General features: G+C 40.2%; 1 protein-coding gene across 3 annotated transcripts; it reads right to left on the bottom strand.

Moving 5' to 3' along the window:
- Positions 1-15,669: 15,669 nt before the first annotated feature.
- Positions 15,670-19,112, bottom strand: SMIM30 (small integral membrane protein 30). 3 transcript variants are annotated; one of them, XM_085042934.1, is made up of 2 exons: positions 18,955-19,112; positions 15,670-18,182 (listed from the first exon to the last, which is right to left on the bottom strand). In XM_085042934.1, the coding sequence occupies exon 2, from the start codon at positions 18,109-18,111 to the stop codon at positions 17,926-17,928; it is 186 nt and encodes a 61-aa protein (XP_084899060.1). In that variant the 5' UTR covers positions 18,112-18,182; positions 18,955-19,112; the 3' UTR covers positions 15,670-17,925. The 3 variants fall into 3 exon arrangements, with proteins under 3 accessions (XP_084899060.1, XP_084899075.1, XP_084899069.1); XM_085042949.1 differs by lacking the exon at positions 18,955-19,112 and adding an exon at positions 18,545-18,841; XM_085042943.1 differs by lacking the exon at positions 18,955-19,112 and adding an exon at positions 18,422-18,535.
- Between the last annotated feature and the right edge of the window lie 3,050 nt (positions 19,113-22,162).

Here is a 22,162-nt window from a genome sequence, read left to right as displayed (position 1 = left end):
TAAATTGCCCACCACACAATATAAGGAGTGCAACACTAAGGGCAACAAGGAGGTTCGAAAACACAGAGGACCTGTGCCCCATACAGACATGTCAGAAGAAAGAAGTGATTACTCGTAGGAAAATAAACATCTTTCCCTGCCATTTCCCCCCGCCCCCCCCCCCCACTTGTGTACTGCTGTGTCCCAAGAAGGACAGGTAAAAGGAGAGAGTGTAAGTGAAGTACTAGCACAACAGTGTTCATATACCCCACTAGAGCTAGCAGCAGACTGATTAGAACTTCCACTAGAAAATGAGAGAGCCATTGCAACTTCCCTGATTTTCTGATTTAGATCAAAGATGAGAACCATCTGCAGGTTTGGACAATTCTGCTATGAAGTTCTTGACAGTTATGGTACAGAGCTCTTTCATTTTCTCCTCTTTGAGTTATTTAATTATCATGGCCAAGAAAATAATTGGTGAAATACTCAGATTTGTTGGTGCTGACCAAGGATCCTATGCTCCAATTCTTTGGAGTGTTTTTTTCAATTTAGGTACTATTCAAGAATGAGCAAGGAACTCTCTTTAGTGAGTTGTATCCTCTAGGTCCATTCCCAGGTCAAGACCATCTTTTTGGAGACCCCTACTTTGATATTCTCAGTCTTTGATATCATCTGCAGATCTGGACATTTCACTCTCATGAAGTGATGCTTGAGTGCACATGGCCAAGGAGCCAGGAAACTGAGTGCAGGAATCGGGCACAGTTGAATACTACTGCAGAGGAATTTGTTGGTAAGTAGCATTTGGGGTACTTGCCGTCTATTTCTTTTGAGGATATATGCCCTGAAATCCTATACCACAGTTGTGAACCAGGTGGGGATGCTGGGTAAGTGAATTCTCATTGTTATGAATGTTTTCCTCAGAATGTGAGAGGTTTTTGAGAAGTCTGACACTGAAAAATCTCACTAATGGAGTCTAAAGTAGAGATTGTGTTAGGAGACAGGCTAGTAGTGATGACAGTTGAAAAGATATTTCAAAATCTCTGGGTGAGATATTGGCCTCACTAAGGTCAGTAATATCTCTCATTTGTTTCAGTGGGATGAGGATTTCAGCATGGGGCTAGAATTTGTGGATAGCTAAAATCTTAAGTACTCATGTCCCTGTGTTTACTGACTGTCTTGAAATTTGTATATATGCAATGTCAACCCTGTCTGCACAATGTAAATTTAAGCATTGTAGGATTTCACAATATTTCTACAAAACAGGAGAGATAGTCTGCAAGGTGTGCCCACCCCTGGGCAAAGGCCAGCACAAGATTTATGTATTGCTAGAGAGACTGTGATAGATGCTACTAAAGCACATCCTTTTTCAGAGGGCTCAAGGAATTTTTCCAAAGGAACTTTCTTGCCCGTGCAGTAGATTTGTGCAACTTTGGAGTAGTGTTTAAGTAGGGCTTATATAATACAGAGACCTGTGTAGGACCCCTGCACAATAGAGAATGTCACCTGCAATATATTTGGTTCTTATCCTTAGTAAACTGTTTTCAGAGTGAAGACATTTGTTGGCAGTGTCTGGCTCCTGGTTTGGCTCTCAACACAGACATAAATTTCACCCCACAATGAAAATCTTTCTAGTGGTCTCTGCCTCAGTTATGCATGTTTTCACCTATAACAAAATTACAGTCATGTGACCATAAAAATTCTTATGGATAATAATTGTATTTTTAATGTTAATATTTAGCCCGATCCTCAGATGTTTTATAAATATTTCTCAAAAACATTTAATTCAGTATTTTATAAAAATATTTGATAATTGCACCTTGAAAATTAATTCTTGTTCTTAGAAGTGGGTCTGTGCTGCTCTTTTACACAGAAATAAATGAAGGTTTAAATGCAAATACTCTTGTCTGCCAAGCATATGAAAAAGGCTTTGTCCTGCAGAGGAAAACTGCTCTGCATGACTCTAATGGGAATGAGGCACCTATATGCTTCCAAAAATCCCTTTAGATACTTACCTGTATTGTTAGGCTTCTAAACACCTTTTACTAGTTCATTCACTAGGACTACATTTGAAAGACTGGACACATCTTTTGCATCTAGGTTTTGTAGATAAAGTGTTACATCAGTGTTGCAGTGTAAAGTTCAGTTACTGTGCAATTTAGGTAGTGTGGACATGGAATTACTTGACTTCACTTGCATATCAGGTAGTTTAAATGCAGATGAACTTATCTGTGGCCATGAATAATTAGCAATGTTAAATGGCACTGCTAATTACTTGTGCCTGCAAAAAGATAAGGTACATTTTTAAATTGCTGGAGTTCAGAAATGCTGATTTTATATATATGATTAAACAGAAAAACAGAAAAGAGAGTGTTAAAGAGTCAAAATAGTTCTATATACTGTCTCTGCTGTTTATGCACCATATATATGTTGTCCTGTGCTGAAGGTGCTTGTTTTCACAGCAAAGGATGAGTGATAACAAGTAACTTAAAAAAGATAGAGCCAGTCACATCCACAGTGATGCAGATCAATGACTGAGCTCCACAGAAGGAAATAAAAGGAACTTCATATTATCTGAAGTAGTTTCAGGAAGATACATTTGTTGAGGTAGTATTTTTGAATGGTTGAGAATAGTTGAGAGTATTTCTCTAATATTGTCATCTTGGATGTCTCCTTGCAAATATATAAATAATGTAATATTCAAAATACAATCTCTATACAATTTGTTTAGTTCAAGTGTTGGGTTGTTTGGTTGGATTTTTTTAATAGCGGAGGGTAGGCACTATCTTGTATGTCTATATAACAAGTCTTTTAATGTGAATTATTCTGAAGTTGCAGTTTCATTTGTGGGAAGCATTGAAATTCTTATTCCATCAACAGTTTTTAGTTAATATAGGCAGCACTGTAGAGGTGCCTCAGTATGAGTGCCTACTGAGCCTGAGCTGCTGACCTCAGTAGGACTGTTATTAACTGCATGTCTAGGAAGGAGAAAGAACTGCTTGCTAGAACATCAAGAGAATGTGAACCAACCTTAGTGAAGTTCCTGCTATATCCAGTCTCTCCACTCTCTTTCTATGCCAGAAAACCTGTTGGTGTTTTGGTAATTGGATGTGGAACAAGAAGGAGAATACTTCCTTCTTTCTCCATTACAAAAATTAAAATACCATTCCTTACAAATCTTGTAGATGGGATTTGTTGAAACATATGCCTAGACACAGGGAATAGTCTTACAGAAACAGTGATTCATTTATTTAATATATTTTCATCTGCTGTTTAATTAATTCAATTAATTGTAGATCTTTTAGTATAAACTCCAATACAATATGTCTTTCAACTGCTGTAAATACATTCCATTCACTATTTGTTTTTCTCTGCATGACATACGGTAATGTGAATACATCACATGCACAACTCAACAACCAAAATAGTAGAAAGGAGCTGAACACAGTTAGGAATTCATGACTAAATCACCATGGGTGAAAAGCATGATTTTTACATGAGGCTTATCTAACAAATAATATAAAAACAATCTGGTGAGAAACAGGTAGAAAGTATTCCAGAATCTAGAAGTCAAAATGAGAGCACTGACCCAGGGCCATGCTAATGGTGTTTCAGTTCTGATGCATGGCTAAGCAACGTTGGCCTCTTCGGTGACTGTCCTCCTATCTTACCTTTTGACACTGTAGCAATGACTTTGGCGTAGAAGGGGAGCACTCCCATACAAAAAAAGATGTCCTGTCAATGCAAGTCAGCACCTCAGCACCACTAAAATAGAAAGATCTTAATTTACTGTGGTGGGGGAATCTGTTACTGTGATTTTAGAAGTGTTGTCTGTTAGCTTTAGAAAGCTTGTAGATTTTCTTTTTTAAACAAAGTGTTTGGTCTGTGGTTTTTGTGCTCCTCAACCTTTCTCAGATATATTTTATAGTCCTTTAGTCTATGCTATTTTAGGATTTGATTTTCAATAAAATGCTTTCCCACAGCTGTACAATACTCCTGGTTTACTTTGGTAAATGGAAATTCAGGTCTTGAAATCAGCTAACCCTGCTGAAGCACAGAGCAGCTCTGCAGTGTCATGGTCATTAACAGTGCCAATCACAGCATTCAGGAACACTTTTTTCCTATCACCATTACAGGCACCAGTGGAACACTGTGGAGCAAAATGAATGGGGTTAGTGACATTACAGAGCAGAATGCTTGCCTTGAGAGACAAACCTGAAAATGCTTGAGAGACAGGGGAAGGATGACTTCTTCCAGCTGAGCTGTTTCCAACATTTTTATGTATCCAGTATAAAGCAAAGACAGGCTTGTGAGAGATGCACGTAACTTTACTTGTTATGTAAACCTACTCTATCCCAAGGTCTTTCATAGTTTTCCAGCATGTATTGATATGTGCAGAATATTTCCTTGGCTGGGGGGACTGCTGGGTTAGCAGGTATTGCTCCCATCTCTTGTAGTGCTGTTGGCTCACTAGAGATTATTAGGATGTAGTTGGGGCCTAATGAAAGGAATGATTATGGTTCATTATTTTTCATATACTTTCTGTCATGAAGCTATATAATGCCTAAGTGAATTTATGCAATTTCCTTCCCTTCCTTGGCCTTTAAACCTGAAGGCTGGTTTTAGTGGTGTCTGATACCTGAACAGAGATGTCTCAGAGGCAGGTGAGGTTCCTATAAATGTTGTGAATGTAGGTGTTGGCTGCTTGTCCTGGAGTTTAACTTTTCCCTTTGGCTGGCCACCAATGTCAGGCTGGCCACCACTCCCTAGGGACCCTGGTCTGTAACTGAGGCTTCAGCATACAGTGAGTGATTCATCTGCTGGTCAGAGCTGGTCACAGCCTGGAGTCTTACTCCTTTCCCCGTCTGAACTCTTTGTGACCAGTCTTGGCTACACTCAGCTATGCAGCTGAACAGGACACTGGATATGTCACTGTGGTTTCTGTATCCAGAGCAGAATGGCAAGTAGCAAAGACCCGGTTTTGTGGCAGGCTACACATTCTACTGACCAGGTCAGTATCAAACTGATCCACAGCCACACTGCTGAGCTCCTCTTGCCTCTGATGCAGTTACTGCACCATTTCTCCCAGTGCTCTTGGAACTATTTGCATGACTATTATTAGTGCACAGGGATATGTGTCAAATCAATCATTTTTGTAGAGCTGAGATATATAAATTCTTCCATTTTCTGCCATCTTTAAGGTTAGGTTAGAGGTGAGCCATGGAATGGGCAGTATGTTTTAGGATTAGAGAGACTATTTGACAATAGAATTTTCTATTTCTAGCAATATACTGAGGGGGGATTTAAAAATAATAGGATAAAACAGGATAACTGTCACTGACATCTTTCAAAGCTGTCTCTTAGGCTGTGTTTAGGGACAAAAATTACCAGTGTCAATGTAAGAAATACTTATTTTTTACTGATATGACTGGTTCACATCTAAGCATCGCCCTTCCTACAAATCTGTTGTTCAAATTTTAAGATAACACATAAAGTGTATGCATTTTATACATATATGTGTGTCTTTGTGTGTGTAGATATTATATATATGTATATATATGTGTATTATATAGTACAGTGTAATGACTATGGATTGACATAAAGCTCTGTAAAGAAAATATAAGTTGTTTATAAAGGTATACTGCTGAACGATAATTGCTTTGAATGCATAAGATTGAGACAATGGAGAGTCTAATCTGTAATGTCTGAGGTGGAGGGTGAACACTGGTTTTGCAAGCAGTTACTATGAATATATGTTCTACTACCAAGCTTCAGGTCTTATGATCTAGAAAGTGAAAACAGTTTTGGATATTCATGTCAGCTCAGCTCTTTACAGTTCACTGCAAATAATTTGCTACCTAGAACCTTATGCCATGGTCCCATTTTTTCAGTTTGTTGGATATTAAGCATGATATATTCTCATTTATATGTAGAACAAGGAGAAATAACTTTAAGTTTTATACTTCTGAGGATGCAGAGAACAGTTTCTCTCTCTCAATAAAGGTAGGTCATCTTGTTAAGAAACACAACAGTTTCAATTCTGCAGATATTATCAGAACAGCACTGTGAGGGCACAGTAGGAGGAACTGCATGAATGCAGCTCTGATGTAACTGTAAATATAAATTTATTACTGCATTGCCTGTTCCATGGAGTTATGAAAGAATGAGTGTTTTATTTGAAATGTCACCTGCAGAATTAGTCAAGCCTAATGTAGCAACTGGCAGTATCTTTTACTCGATTGGACTAGTATTTGCATGTGGTCAGGCAATGTGTGAGTGTGGTATTTAAAGAAAGAAGTGAAACACTGAGCAGAAACAGGATGTTGCATTGAGCTAGATAAGACAATCTGCTGGCAGGAGAAATACATGGAATCTGGTCCTGGCTACCTAGATTGTTTATTGCTGGTTTTGCTTTGTTTTCTGATTGACTACATAACGTCAGGCCATGGAGCTGAGACCTGGACATAAATCTTGCCCTAGGACACAGGTACCGTAAGCAGCAAACATGCAAGTCAGTCTCTTTTGCCTATGTCCCACCTTCCCTGTCTCATTGATCTTGCATATTTATAGCTGGAGGGTCCAGGATAAACAGGAGACTAGAATGTATTGTCTAGTACTGCAGGCAACTTTCTTTGTGGGTGGGAGACTGGGCTTCAATTCCAGATCTTCTGTTTTGTGGCATGTAAGTAAGCACTAGGTGGGAAAATGCTGGACTTTCTGCAGCACTTGTGCATTCACTGGACTCAACACTGCTGCTGATGTACCTTACCTGAACACCCCACTCAGACGAGACTCTTGAAGGGACATTGCCAGGAGCGAGTCATTTAGGTTATACTCTGTCTCACATCTGTCTGACTGGGATTCTGCACTGCCCACTCTTGGTCAGTTCTGCATGTGAAAGGAAAGCTTGCAACATCAGGTCCAAAGTGCAAATGTCAAATGTCAATTGAAAAGTTAGCACTGATAAGTCTTTCTGTTGATGCAGTGAGGGATTTCTGGATTCTTTTTCAGAGGATTCTGCTCAAATAATATTTTAGATAATTGAACCACCTCTTAAGATCTTGCAGTTCCTCACTGCATAATTTTATCAAGTCTCACTGAACTTATTTGTTCTCCATTATTAAAACAAAATGTGGAAATAAGAGATCCAAATAATATTAATCTGTTTTTCCTAGTCTGAGATATGTATGTGGACCAAAAAAGTGCTCTTCTAATGAGTAAATACACCAGGTCCTCACAGTACAGTACCAGCAGTAACCAAGTAAAACATACCTTACAATTCAGTGCTGCATTGTAAATTTGGTATTAATGTAATGCTTCAAAAGCTAACATAACATTTAGTTGGTATACTGTATCTCTCTATTATGTATAATATCTCTTCATAAATATGCATGCATAACAAAACTGGCAATTTGAGGAATTTATGTAAAACTTATTAATTCTCTTTGAAATTACGGGTCCTCAAGATATATCTGTTTCAACCTGCATGCTCTATATTGATGAAAAGAAATAAGTTCTTTCTTTTTTCCCAACCTTTTTAGTGCATTGAATTTTCAAAGGACACTGCCACAAGGCCAGCCATAGAACATAATGAAATGCCAGCAAGCTGAAATCAAATGGAAGACCTTCAGACAAAAGAGCTGACAATTGCTCAGAATGATTTATTTTCCCAAGTAGGTTAGTTACCAAAACATGGATCACATCTTGGGAAAGCCTGGTGATGCTGAAAGAGAAGTAAAAGTTAAAAAGGGGAAGAAAACTAAAAGCTAAAAAAGGGAAGACAACTTAATGGCCATTCTGGAGTAAGGCATAAGAAAACAGAAGAAAAAACTTGTTGCAGGAATGTAAGAAGTTATTTTCTTCTGTCATAGCCACACAGAGACAGTTGAAAACATAAAATTACTGGAATTACAAGGCTAGATTCAAATTAATTTTTGACCAATTTATGCAAACCTAGTTAGACAATAAATGGAGCTGGGATAACCTTCAGTGGACACAGTGAGAAGTTGGGGAGAGCTAAAGTGAAGGCCTTAATTATGAAACTGTCAGACTTCTGGTACACTTGTCAGTCTTGAAATTCAATTATGAACCTACTTAAACCAAAACTATTTTAAGCTGAGGTAGGTTTTCAACGCTTAAACTCATTACCCTTTACTTAAAAATCTGTAAATTTGGGGTGTGGATATTCAAACATGGCTCCTAGTGAATAGATACACTTCCAAAACAGAAAGTGAAATGCTTCTTTTTAATGTAAAAAGCTACATGTTAATTCATGCCTGGGGGCTTCTGAAATTGAAAAATGCAAGAAGACTAAGAGGATGAATAATTACTAGTACTAAGAATATGTTGAGACTTTAACATTGAACTTCCAAGTGCTAAAATGAAGAAAGAAATACAAGGCTAGAAATACAAGTCAAGACTTTGACTCTATTATGGTTTAAGGCTTAGGGATGCTGTAATGTGAAAAAAGTGCATTATATAGCAGTTTTGAGAAAGGATTTCTTAAGCCTCTCTACCAGGGGATGGTGAAAGATTTGTTCTGGTATGTTCAGACTGAGCACCCTAGGGGGAACTTTTGGAACCAGTGTAGTTTATGGGTTTCTGTTATTTTGGTGGTAAGTTTAAGGCAACATATGTTTATAAAACTGTTTACAAATGTCCCAGTTTCACAAAAGCTACACCTTTCTCAGCCTTTGGAATAAGACCAGAAAGAGCTACTGTAAGCAGGTGACAAAGATCAACTGTTTCAAAAATGAAAAACATGATCTGTCACTCATGAGGTTTATTTACTTAGAATTTATTTCTTGTGAGACCAGGGTGCAGCTTTTGAAGCACAGGCCAAAAGGAAAGTGGGGTTTCGACACCAGATAATGAAAAAACAAAAACTCAGTGCTGTAAGAGGACATAGAATTTTTACTGACCAAATTGCTTAGCTTCTACTGCATGAGAGTATATTTAAGGTACATCTGTCGGCACCTCTGCCCTGTTTCAATGACGGTTATTTCCCAAAGTCTGTATTTTAAACTGAATTAGGCAACTTTCATTGTCCTGAATTATGGCAGTTGATATTATGATATATTAAGGCAGCAGGTGGACAATTATTATGTACAGTCAATTTCAGATTATTTTGGTATTTTACATAAAGTTATCACATGCTTTACATTCACTACTGGAAGGTCAGTATCCCTTTGGAAGTAGAAGCGATTTTAGTTCTTAATTCCTATTAAATATATTGAGAGTTAGGCAGAGAAACCTCTAGCAAAACTCATGAAAGTTCAGATTTCTAGTCCTTTACATTTCTATCTTCAGCTATAATAATTTCCTTGCTGGCCCTTCTGAAATTGAGAGCATGTAATCCTTTTTACTGGGATTTCAGTGTTACTTTTGGACAGGAAAAGAAAATGTACAAAGTTCTTATTTAATACATAGAACCTCATGTAGACTAGGTGAAAGGAGTTCCTGAGGAACAATTTGACACCGACACAAAACAGATTGCTTTTATTACTGAAATAATAAGAACAACAAGGCAGAAAGGGAAGCAGATGTACATCAGTCATGTACAGCAGACATACATTAAAAGTGTACAAAGAGGCACTTTATATTAGTATGGTGTCCTTGAGAGAGGGCTGACATGGATTTTCCTTTTCCTTTGTTGATAAATCTTGTGGGGGAGAAAAATCTTAGTGGAATCTAAGTTGAATACACAAGTTCTGAAGTGTATTTGTAGAATAAGAGTGGGGAGAATAATTATTTCTAGTATTTATTAAGATGTAGGTCAAATAATTTACTGGTAGTAGACTGAGAGAGAAAAAAAGACAGGATCTATTTTAAGAACCAATTTAGATTTCCACGTAAATGGAAATCAAGAATAATTCTACTGCATTACACAGAAGTATAAGGGCTGGTGCAAGGTCAGAATGAAGCCTCTTGTGTTTTCTGTTCAAAATGAATTTAAATCAGGATGACTGCACTGATTTCAGCAACTTCAGGCTGTTTTTAAACCAGATGAAAATTTGGCATTCAGTTATCACAATAAATAATTCAGCTAATATTTTTCTGAGGAAAGAGAAGGGGATGGAGACTAATGTGGCTGCAGTTCTCCATGAGCACCATCTGGTGCAAGGTGCACTGCTATTCAAATGACAGAGACCCCTCCATCCTATCAACATATCTACTGCATCCAAACCTGTGTTTTGTATTTGACCTTGTCTTAAACTCCCACTGATGCCAATGGGAACCCCATGTGCAACAGAGTCTTTTATTCTGGCTGTCAAACCATAATATTTTCAAAACGTTAACTTGGGCAAGAGTTGACATAATTCACATTTGGGGCTTTACACTGAAGCACTTGAATTGCATTTGGAGTAAAGTACCAACCCCATAAACCCATCTCTAAAAATCCCACTCTGAAAAGAGGATTAGTGTACATGTGCTGCATTTGCTCCCTTTTTTCCATAACCTTTTAATGCCTCAGGGATTGAGTTTCACTAGACACAGTGGGAGAATCCTGGTACATCTGGTTTCCCTGTGGTCTTACATGATGACTGAACAGCCTCACAGCTTTTACAGTCAGGTTCCCTATGGGCTCACACTGTGATTAGATTTGTTCACCACAAATATATCCTTGTTTGCAATGAAGATACGAATGAATTGAGCTTCTGTTTATGCATCCCATTTTCAACTAGGATTTCATAGAATCATACAGTAAATTAGGTTGGAAAGGACCTCTGGAGGTCACCTTGCACATTTCTTGGCTCAGTCTCTTCCCAAAGATGATTTCTTTTCTCCCTTTTTTTTGGATGGACAATTTAGAAATATCCTTTCATCTGACAGTGTCCTCTGCTTTTCTACTTCTCCTAGATGTATTCACCCCAGCCCACATGGATGCCATATTTTCAAAGATTATATACTTTTTAGTTTTAAGGGGTTTTAAAAATTAAGTGTACCAACAATATTAAACATTGAAATGTGAAATCTGGCATGGAAGGTTAAAGATGTATAAGCCACACAGCTATTCCTGAATGTTTAAACAAATAGCTCATCACCTATTTGACTTTTTTTACAGGAGGAGATGAATTTATGGAGCGAGAGGGTAGCAGTGTCCTGGGCATGTATTTGGCACCCAGGGAGACACAGCTGTCTGTCACTTCCTAGGCAGCATTTTAGGTTAACCAGCATCCTGTGCATCAGGACAGCCTGCTGCCATAGCCCTGGCATGGCGGATGGTTGTGGCAAAATTATATGGGATTTAGAAGGCAGTGTGGTCACCCCTTTAAAAAGCTTAGTTTCAATTTAGGACAATAATTTTTTTTGTGCTGACTTCATTGAAATTCACACCAGAGTTATAATTATTACTAAATAATAGGGACTTGTTCTTGAAAAAGCACTTTTTGCCTATTTTTAATAAAAAATATTTTTTTTTAATTTATGGGGTTTTTCCTGCAAATACAATAGGATGAAAAACATGGCTGTGTGACATTTACTACTGAATAGCGATTTCTTATTGGTTAGTGTTCCAGCTGTACAATCAGCATCTTTAATTTTATATTTTTTAAAAATTTATTACTTTTTATGAAAAAGGACTTTTTAATTGTAGATGTAGACCACTTTATAGATTATATACTGTCTGCAAATATCAGATAGACTTTTGGAATTTGATCACAAATGGCCCTTCTGAAAAGATCAAATTTTAAAAAAGCTTAATTGTTCCTTGCTTTTCACGTAGATGCTGAAATAAATATGAGTTGTTGAAGAAAAATGAGTCAATATGGCTGCTGCTTATCTTCCAGGTCATTTGAATAGATAAAAAAAAATTAAAACTGCTTCCATGGGACTTACGAACAATCATGTTAGGTTAAATTCTGAGAAATAAGTGCAGGTATTGAGCATGTAATTTCCATAACCATATCAGTTCAGAAAGAGATTGGTAGAAAATGTCCTTGAAAAGTTCTAGAATTAAAGACATTCTCATTTCACAGGTAACTCATGAAATGGAAAGTGAACATATTTTGATGAAAGGGACAATTTTCTTCACTTTAATTCTGCCAAGATTAAGATTAGTCATGTTTTAGGATGGTTGCTTTTCCGTGAGAGGGTAGGGAAGGAACATGGGGTTATATTATTTATTATTAGCACTGTCACAGTGCATGCAATCAGCTGCACAAACAGAAGAATAGAAAAGCAGATGAAAAAGACAGACCCTTCTCTTCTAAGTTTTACAAAACTGTGTTGCTCTGCAGTGTTTTAGCTCCGTTCAGACAAAGAAGGTAATTTTCATGCTTTTATACTTGCCAAGTGGAGAGTAGCAGTATGAAGATGTATGTAAAATTTTAGTGCCTTGAACAAATGGCAGCTGAGAAAGCTGCCTGGTACCATTGATTCCATCTGAAATTTCCGAGACAATGACTAGCAAGGAGGAACACAGGCAATGCAGGAAGACTGAAGCAGAACACAAACTTTAACTCAACATGGCAGCAACATCTAGTTTTCTACAATAGCGTGCTTGTGGACACAATTCTCTCTCCCCTGCCCTTAATGTTTGCAACTCCTACATCTGTTGGAGGGCGCTCTGCTTTCACTTACACTGTGTAATACACCCTCAGCAAATTTGCTGATGGCACCAAGCTGTGTGGTGCAGATGACCCACCAGAGGAAAGGGATGCTATTCAGAGGGACCTTGACAGGCTCAAGTGGTGGTCCCATGTGAACCTCATCTCATGAAATTCAACAAAGTGAAGTGCAAGGTCCTATACCTGGTTCAGGGCAATCCCAGACACACTTACAGGCTGGGTGGAGAGGTGATTGAAAGCAGCCCTGTGGAGAAAGACTTGGTGATAATGGTTGATGAAAAACTCAACATGAGCCAGCAGTGCACACTCAGAGCCCAGAAAGCCAACTGTGTCGTCGGCTGTATCAAAAGGAGCATGGCCAGCAGGTCAAAGGAGGTGATTCTCCTGCTCTACTCTGCCCTTGTGAGACCCCACCTGGACTCATGGGTGCAGTGCTGGTGCTCCCAACAGAAGAAGGGCACGGAACTCTTGGACCAAGTCCAGAGGAGGGCCATGAAGCCTATAACTGGACCACTTCCCCTAAAAGACAGGCTGAGAAAGTTGGGGCTGTTCAGCCTGGAGAAGGTTGCATGGAGTCTTCATACCAGCCTGCCAATATCTGAAGGGCTCCTACAGGGAAGCTGGAGAGGGACGCTTCATCAGGAACTGTAGTGACAGGACAGCGAGTAATGGGTACAAATTAAAGGAAGATATTAGGAAGAAATTTTTAACTGTGGGGATGATGAGACACTGGAACAGGTTTCCCAGGGAGGGTGTGGTCGCTCCAACCCTGGCAGTTTGGCCAGGTTGGATAAGGCCTTGAGAAATGTGGTTTGGTGGGAGGTGTCCCTGCCCATAGATGATCTTTAAGGGCCATTCCAATCCCTTAACATTCTATGAATCTATGGGTCTCTTTGCTTAGCACACTAAAGGGACATTTTGTTTTATTTTTCTCATGAAAATCTCTATTTTGATCTGATCAGATGAATGATCCAGAAACAAAAGGCTCTGCTGACTGTCTAGTGTTCCTGTACCTAAATGTGACAGAGCTTCCCACGCATTTTCAAATTTCATTACAGAGAAACTGAGCTGAGGAGACCAGTACAAGCTCTGGAAATGTTTTGAATGCCTATATAATTTTATTGTTCCTTTTAGTTCAAAGAAAGATGTACTTTTATGTTATTTACCATATCATACTTGGTCTGTAAATTCCAGGTTTCTTGCTGGAAAATTTGCTTTCCAAATGTAATATTTGGTGTTACTGTGTATTCATGTGAACTGAAAATCTTGGTAATTTAAAAACTAGTTACATTCTTTAAGAATTGAACACTTAGCATTGTAGTCAGTCTAATATATTAAAAATTTTTGCTTAAAAGTTCTGAAGATTGTTTTTGGCAGGAATTAAGTAGTTTGGGTCCTATGCATCAATAATCACATCAGATCTTGCCCAATATGTTTTGCTGCATTTGGTTCTGAATTAGTAGTCTCACTTTGTTCATCTGGTGAACAACCCACACGTTCTGTTGACTTACTATCTGTTCAGGGGTAAGCCAGGAAGACAACCAGACCCAAGCTCTTCTTTCCACCATTCCTAACAATCTTGTCATTACACCAGTTTAGATCTGCCAAAATTTTCATCAGATGTAGAAATAAATTGAAAGGTTATTTCTGTAGCATAGTAATTAGGGCATTTATCATGGTAACAGACCTATTATGGTTCATCCATTTAGCCATGTTTATCTTGTTATAAACAGTGAACTCCCTCTTCCCTTCTTACAAAGCTTATATAAAGAGCATTAAGCAGAGAAGAACCAGGGCTTGATTGTGTCCAACTGTGTCTAGTCAGTACACAAGAGTCTCTGGGCTAGTCCAAGGACAGCTCCCATGGCAGGATATAGTGGCTGAGAACCACAAGTACAAAACACCCCAGAAAACTCAGTGAGTATCCTGGAGATACCAACTGCTTCCTGTGACATCATCATAAGCCAGTGATTCTCCTTCCACCTGCCCCAAGGATACAACTGGGATGCAAACATTAATACCTGTAAGCATATAAAGGTCCTCAAATGCAAGATGTCAAAGAATTGCCAGATCCCACAATAGTTTAAAGCAGCAACAGCAGCAGCAGCAGAATTTATCTGAGTAAGAGAAAATGGTTTACCAGTGTTCACACACCCAGAGAAGCAAGTGCATTAAAAGCTAGGTGAAGCCTTTGTATTCCAGCCCCAGGTACTGCTGTACACAGCAGAATGGTAAGGCCTAGCTGGTGTGCAGCACCTGAAGGTACATCCCCAGAAGTGAAGGCTTTCTGTTCGTTCACAAAGGGACTGCACATGGACTGTTAAATGTTTTAGGATGGCTGCTTTTTAGCTACATTATTTTTAAAGCATATGGAAATCATAGCAGTTAAAAGCTACTCTTCTTGTCCTGTAGTAATTTTTATCAGAGGGTAGGTGGTATTTGTTAAGAGGTGGACATTGTCAGGCTGTTTCTACTTTATGCTCTGTAAACAGCTACTAATAGTATTAGCTTAGTGCACAAAGTGAACTGATCTGTGCAGTAGCTGAAATCCTGAAAGAGCTAGAACCCTGTTTTCACAAAATGGTGGAATAAAACTAGCTCTTTTAAAATTAAAAAAAAATAGAGTATAATTGAAGTAACTAAAGCTCTAAAACATAGTATTTCTTCAAAAGAAAAAAACCAACAGAAAATGGTCCTTTATATCCTTGTGTCTCCAGCTAGAAAACTGACATAAATAGCTTTTCTGGTATGAAGGCAACTACATAAGATATGTTGAAAATTCAGTCAAAAGGAAAAGCAAATACTTCAAGTTTTCCTTGTACCAGGCAAACAGGATTCTTTGCAACTACAAGCTGACAGTGTCAAAATAAGGGGACCGGCTCCCTTGAAGTGCCTTAAAGTAAGCAGTTACTGAAACAGGATAAACAGGTAGTAGGACCAAGTGAAGTACACTCACTGCACAAAAGTTAACTGAAAACACACCTTATGATACATTAGTTGGTAAAGTTATCTAACATAAGCAAAAGTAGATAAGAAAGTAAGTCACCAGAAGGAATTTCAACAGTTTCAGTAATTTCTGTCATCTCAATTTTTCCTTTTCATAACAATTACTTCATCAAGCTGATGACAAATCATACGTCAAAGTTTATTAAGACAGAGGAAAAACAGGGTATCTGACTTTACACTCAATCATTGACAAATGCAAGTCTGTAACAAAAAAGCTTCTCTCAGAACTCAGGAAACAAAGCCATTATGCTGTGCAAACACCTTTCAATGAAGTACATACAGCTTTGGGCAAATAATACAATTTCTCATATCCCTATTGCCTGAAGATAATTACTCTGTTACAATTTTGTTCTCCTGCAGTGAAACCGTTGCCCAATTCTGTGAAACTATTGCCAGGGATCTTTTCCAAGGTGTAAATGTAAATGTATTCTATTGAAAGAGCAATACTTAATATTTCACTGAAAAAATGGCAAAATTTTGTAACTTTGGGAATTATAAAGTGAATTGAGTAGCAATTTTGTGGGGGGTTATTTTATGGGGTTTTTTAAATTTTTGTGTTTGGATTTTTTGTTTGGTTTTCTTTTTTTGGTGGGTTTTTATGTGGTTTCTTTTTTGTTTGTTTGTTTAGCTAAGCTGGAACATCAGCTGTACATGATCCTGTATGTGATAATTCAACTGGGTGGGTGCAAGTACAGATCCAAGCGTGATCCTCTACTGCTGCTAGGGAGCTTTCAAAGGTGATGCTACTGTCTGAAGCTCCCCTTAGGGCTGTAAATTTCATTTGCACATAGTAACTACGCATCGTGTCACTTTCTGCCAAAAATGTCATGCAGAAATCAGGATTTGGAGAACATGATTTGCCCATCCAATTACTTACATAAGACCTGCCCAACAACTCTTCTAGCGATTCTTTGTGCTCTACTGAACAGACACACAGAGGAAGTGAAATAGTATCAAAATACATAGCTCTGAAAGACAAAAGCCAAGATTTCTAGCCAGAGTGGCAGTGCCCAAAGCACAGAAGGAAATTCTGTGAACTGTGGAGAGCTTGCTTTCCTATGTTCCTTATTCTGCTGCTGTTACAGATTGTGCCCCTTGGCTCAAGCAGACAGCTAGAACACCCTAACGAATCAGAGACTTGTGGCAGACATTCTTGGCTGAGCCATTTCACCTTTGGTACTTAAAGAAACAGGTCCTAGACACATTACTATGTCTTTCAACCATATACCAAGCAATCTGATTGAGCATGAATACAATAAGACTATTTACATCCTCCCATTCTGCACTAGTATTTTTTACTTCGGTTTTGGTCCTAATCTTCTGTGGAACTCATGTGCATCAGTTAGAGAAGCCTAAACACTCAGCTAGCAACATAAGTTTGTCACAAGGAATACACTCAAGAACAATGGACCCGTTGACTAAACCCAGGATTTCAACAAAACAAGTTCCTTCTACATTGTAAAACAAACATGCACAATGGTCTTGTTATTATTCTAATAACCTTCTAATGCAGAAATACTACATAGAATTTCTCATCAAAATAGGAAAATCTTCAGTTTTGGAGAAAAATGTACAACCACCAGACAAAGTAAGCCTTAAACCTGGTGTGCCTTGAGGAAAGCTGAGTACAAATAACCAAGAGACAAAACCCACATCCCTAATCTGATTTATATAGCCTTATGTGTACTTTTCTGTGAAATACATGTTAAATAAAAATGGTCGTCTCATTCTTAAATGTATCTACTCGGTAACAAGAATGGGCTACAGAAGTGGCATATTCTAAAATAAAAATACTCTAAAAATATTCTAAAAGAAAAAAAAATCTTTCATGTTTCCTTGATTCTTTTAAGTCTCATCCCTGTGACAGCAGAAGTGAGCTGTTCGGTGTTAACTGTCATTACAGAGAATATGAGCACAAGCACACAAGTGAGAGCACTCTGCTCACTAGCTATCTAGTTAGAACTAATTTCAAAACTCTTGTCATCCTGACCAGAAGATTAATAGCTGCTTCCTCCTGATTAAACACTGAAACCAAAATTATGGTACTTGTTTATGGCCTCTCTCACATGCTAAATTTATCAGCTTTTACTGTGAGCCACCCTATAGTTTTACTTCCCCATTCAAAAGGTTTTTACCCTTCTCTAAGGCAGTATTTAACCATAAGCAATATAAAAGTATCTTTTTGTAATGAAGACAGATCATACAAATCCCTTTTACTGGGTACAGTGTTGATTCTGTTGTACTGAACAGTAGGAGGTATTTGCAGAAATATCTGCTACATGTTTTTTGAAAGTTATCCAGAACCAAAGCTCGGTCTTACACCCGACCCCAAGTGGTGTTTGGAAATTCACTTCATCTGAGCATTTTCTGGAAATCACTGCTGCCCATTCCTTCTCCTTGCATACAAGCCAAGGCAGGCGCAGAACCCGACGACGCTGACAGCGAGGCCTAGGAGGAAGGCAATGGTATCTCCTGCATCCAGGGCTTCAACTACTGGCAGCACCAGCAGCAACGACAGGAGGACCAGGAAAAGTCTTGAGGTGTTCTTGGTTGAAGGCATGCTGACGACCAGCTGACCCCAAGGGGAAGTTGAATGAGGAAAGTGATGGAGAGCAGGCTCTTCAGTGGTATCTACAAGGAAAACAAAAGGAACATTACCGCATTTCCCTTCCTTACCCCCTGGATTTGTCTTGCCAAAAGCCAGCTGATGTGATTGATGCATTACAGGTATCTGTATGAGGCTCGTGAAATTCAAGTATTATCTTCCCAATTACAAAAGCAAATGACTTATTATCATGAGACGGCCACAGTGGGTTTGCTATCTTGTTTTGTAATTCTTTTGAAACTAATCTAATCTTTTGAAGTCTTACCGTGAGGTCATGTCAGAATAGGCTCTCCTGCCTGCAACTCCCAGAGCCTGCTTGCCTGGTGCTTTGCTACGCTGGCCTGTTTCACCAGGCGTTTAGGGCTTATGGCTGTTGCACATCGCTCACCCACACTTCCTAACACCGGGCGTCCTCGGCATCCGTGAGCACAGACAGACTACGGTACACTGGGGAGGGCGGGGATTTAACCTCCCGGGCAGTGCCACCGTGCACACCCTCACTGCGGGACAAATGTCCCTCCTGGTTCCCACAACTCGGAAAGGCGCCCGGAGGAGCAGCCCGGACCGCCCTCTTCGCAACAGTTCTTCCCGAGGGGACAGCTCCTTCCCGGGGTGCACACGATAAAAACGCGCGCCAGGGCACCCGAATAAGCGGCTGCTCCGTTCGCACCCCCGGCGAGGCCAGCGCCGGGCTCCGCCCGCACCCCGCAGCCCCGTCCGAACGCCGCGGGGCTGCGGGGCGGCCCCTCCTCGGGGCAGCCCCCTGGAGACCGTGCCTGCACGGTGCCCCTCAGTCACCTCCTGCCGCCGGCTCCGGGCTGGGCCGTCCCCGCTCCGCGCCGCCCGCGGGGCGCTCAGCAGCCGAAGGCGCCGTGCCGCGCCGCCCCGCCGCGCTCCCCGCGCCCGGCCGCGGCCATGACAGGAAGGGGCGGTGGCGCGGCCGGGGGCGGGCGTGACCCGGCCGGGCCGCCTCCGCTCCGCTCCGCTGCGGCGCACCGCCCGCCAGTCAGCCCGCCTCGATCCGCTGCGATTCCCAGGGCGGCTCGGGGCACGGGCGCTGCAGCAGCCCGGGCGGCTCCGGTCCCCGCCGGCGGCCCCGGGAGCGCTGGTAGCCAAGCCGGCCTGGGCCCGGAGGGATGCGGCGGGGCCGGGCGCCTCCAGGGAGACCTGGCCGGGGCGCGGGGTGCTCCCCAGGGCGGCTCCCCCCGGAGCCCCCGAGTGCCCTGGGCTGGTGAACCTCGGCCCGTGACAACGACAGCAGCGGCTATGTGCCCTCACTGCGGCTCCATTGGAGTGGAAGTATAAAAATACACCTACATGGGCTGGTCATCTGCTCTTTTTTTCTGCAAATAAACGAGTAGCACAGATCACCATTAGGTTGACTCCATCATTTCAGATTTAGGCCCTTGGGATAACAGTACTAAAATGTGCCATCATAACCAATCCCCACTCTGAAGAAAGCCATTGAAGCAATTTTATAGAGTGAAGAGCAGCTCGCTCTCTACTGAACGAAAAACTAAAGTGTTAGCAGGTAATTGAGACCACTCCCCATGGTCTTACCGTGTCCCAGTTTTTATCTTATTTATGCTTTGGATAAGGCTGCTTGTAGAAATTGTACATTGGGCTGTTTCGTTGCTCTAACTAGTTCCTAAACAGAGCCTGGTCTTTATTTTCCAGTGGCAAAGGTGCGTGCTTAAGTTTGGATAAAGACCAGTAAGCAATTATTCTAAGTTCGCAATATGCGTTTTTGGAATACTTATAGAAATAACCCAAAGAAACTGTGCTAATTTAATGCCAAAATCCATCTAAATTTGTAATCTGTTGCAACAAACATTAACTCATGACTGAGAACCCCTGTCCTCACAATGTTCCCTATGACTTCTGCTAAAAAAGCAATGTTTATAAACATTTCTCTTTACAAAAACAGTTTCTGATGAGCTTCTTAAAAAGGAGACTCAGATAGAGGATTCAACATACATATAGCTTTGCCTTTGCCTTATAAAATTTTACTGTAATTGCTCTTGAGCAGCCTTTCTTCATGGTTATAGGAGCTTCATATGTCTGAAGTGGGATGTTACTATTGTGCCAATCATAATACTTTTATTAATGCCCTTCTTTTCCCCATCAGTCAGGATCTATCAGCTATCAATTTTAATAGACGATAAATTTCAAGGGATAGAAACATCTTTTTGCTCCTTTATTCCAAGTAGCATGAAAGCATCATCTTTATAAGCTGCAGTGTCTAGATTCTGATAATGCAAATAATAATGAATATCTCTATAATTCATAGAGATCCTTTGCACTAACGAAATGCTTGTTTCACAGTTTTTCTGATCTTAAAAACTTGATGCTTCATGTTCAGTTCTGAAGGCATTTTCTCAAGAAGCTGATGCCAGATAACCTCACTGGAGAAAAATCTTGAAATTTCTGAGAATGTTGTCATGGCATGGAGAAGAGTGATGCTGTGATGCCTTGTCCATTCCTTAATCAATCACAGATAAATCATAACCCCTAAAGGACCTGAAGAATGCAATTTGAAGTGCAGGATGTGTCATCTCAATCACTGCTGTCAGCTCAGAAGAGTGGCCTTGTGGTCCTGGCCCTCTTACTTCTTTGCTTAGCCTATTTACTACATCCTGCACTGTTGACAAGTAAATGTTACACTGTTATGCAATGTCAAAAAATGTTAATTCATCCCTCTAAACTTCAGTGTTGTATTTGGTGTTGCCACCACTTACTAACTAAAATTTTCAGTAGTTGTCATTTAATCCCACAAAACAGATGTGAAGGGGTTGAACAATGTCTTTCAAGTTCTTTTATCACTAGAAATGCCAGTACCAAAGAGCTGTGGCACATTTGGACCTAAGTATTTTGAAGGTGAGGAGCGTAAAGTCCAAGCGGAGGGCTGGGCTTAACATGCTCCTCTTAATATCTCAAGAACTGTACACATTTACAAGCAGTTGAAATGACACAAACTATGCTATACATATAGAAAATATTGAGTGTAAGTTATATAATTTGTTAGTAACATCATGGAAGTGCCATTGAGAGCTAGTAAACAGTGCCATTTGGGGATATTTCTTTGGCTTATTAGCTCTTTCCATGCCATTGCATTTTGTAGCTTTGGTTTCAGAAACAGTGCTACTTTGGAAAAAAGCCAGCAAAATCCAAACAGTCAAGGAGGCTCTGTTGGTTTTTGTGCTGTCGGAATAGCAGAGAAGTGTGTATTCAGCTTCAAGCTCTGCCATCAACTTCCTGCATCACCTCAGGCAAATCTTCCTTTTGACCTATCACCGCTTTGATTGCTCAGCTGAAGCTATTATGTAACTAATATTCTGAGGAAAGACAGAGAATTCCCAGAGCTGACAAGCCAAAGCTTTGTAAATTTTGAGCACAAGGCTAAGAAGGTATATGTGAGACTGGAAATTGAAAAGAAAGTGTACTTTCTGGAGTGGAAAAAGTTATAATCAGCTACACCCTGAAGGGGGTACTTGTGGGGTTTTTTGGGTTGTTTTTTTCTTCGTCCTTCTTGGTTAATCAGTTTTTTTGAGACCCATTTGTTTATTGCATGACCACACTAATCTGATATCGTGGTTTCACTGCAGCCACAGTCTAGCCCCATGCAGCCACTCACTCACTGCCCCACCAGCAGGATTGGGAGAAAGAATCAGAAAGGTAAGAATTCGAAAACTAGTGGGTTGAGATAAAGGCAATTTAATAGGGAAAGCAAAAGCTGTGCACACAGGCAAAACAAAACAAGGAATTAATTCATTGCTTGCCATGGGCAGGCAGGGGTTCAGCCGTCTCTGGGAGAGCAGGACCCCTTCACATGTAACAGTTGCCTGGTGTAATTGGTTTGCATGGCCAAGCTTTGGTAGAAGGGGAGCTACAGGGGTGGCTTCTGTGAGAAGCTGCTAGAACCTTCTTCCATGTCTGGCAGAGCCAATCCCTGGCAGCTCCCAAGATGTGCTGCTGGTCAAGGCTGGGCCGATCAGAAATGGTGGTA

The sequence above is a fragment of the Lichenostomus cassidix genome, chromosome 1Aa (genome assembly GCF_008360975.1).
Source record: "Lichenostomus cassidix isolate B80296 chromosome 1Aa, HeHo_3.0, whole genome shotgun sequence".
NCBI classification, from domain to species: Eukaryota; Metazoa; Chordata; class Aves; order Passeriformes; family Meliphagidae; genus Lichenostomus; species Lichenostomus cassidix.
The sequence above is the reverse complement of the archived record's forward strand: the minus strand, read 5'-3'. Positions and strand labels throughout refer to the sequence as shown.

Bases quoted from the DNA above. Each gene is read 5' to 3' on its own strand.
- SMIM30 (XM_085042934.1), bottom strand. From the start codon at position 18,111: ATGCCTTCAACCAAGAACACCTCAAGACTTTTCCTGGTCCTCCTGTCG.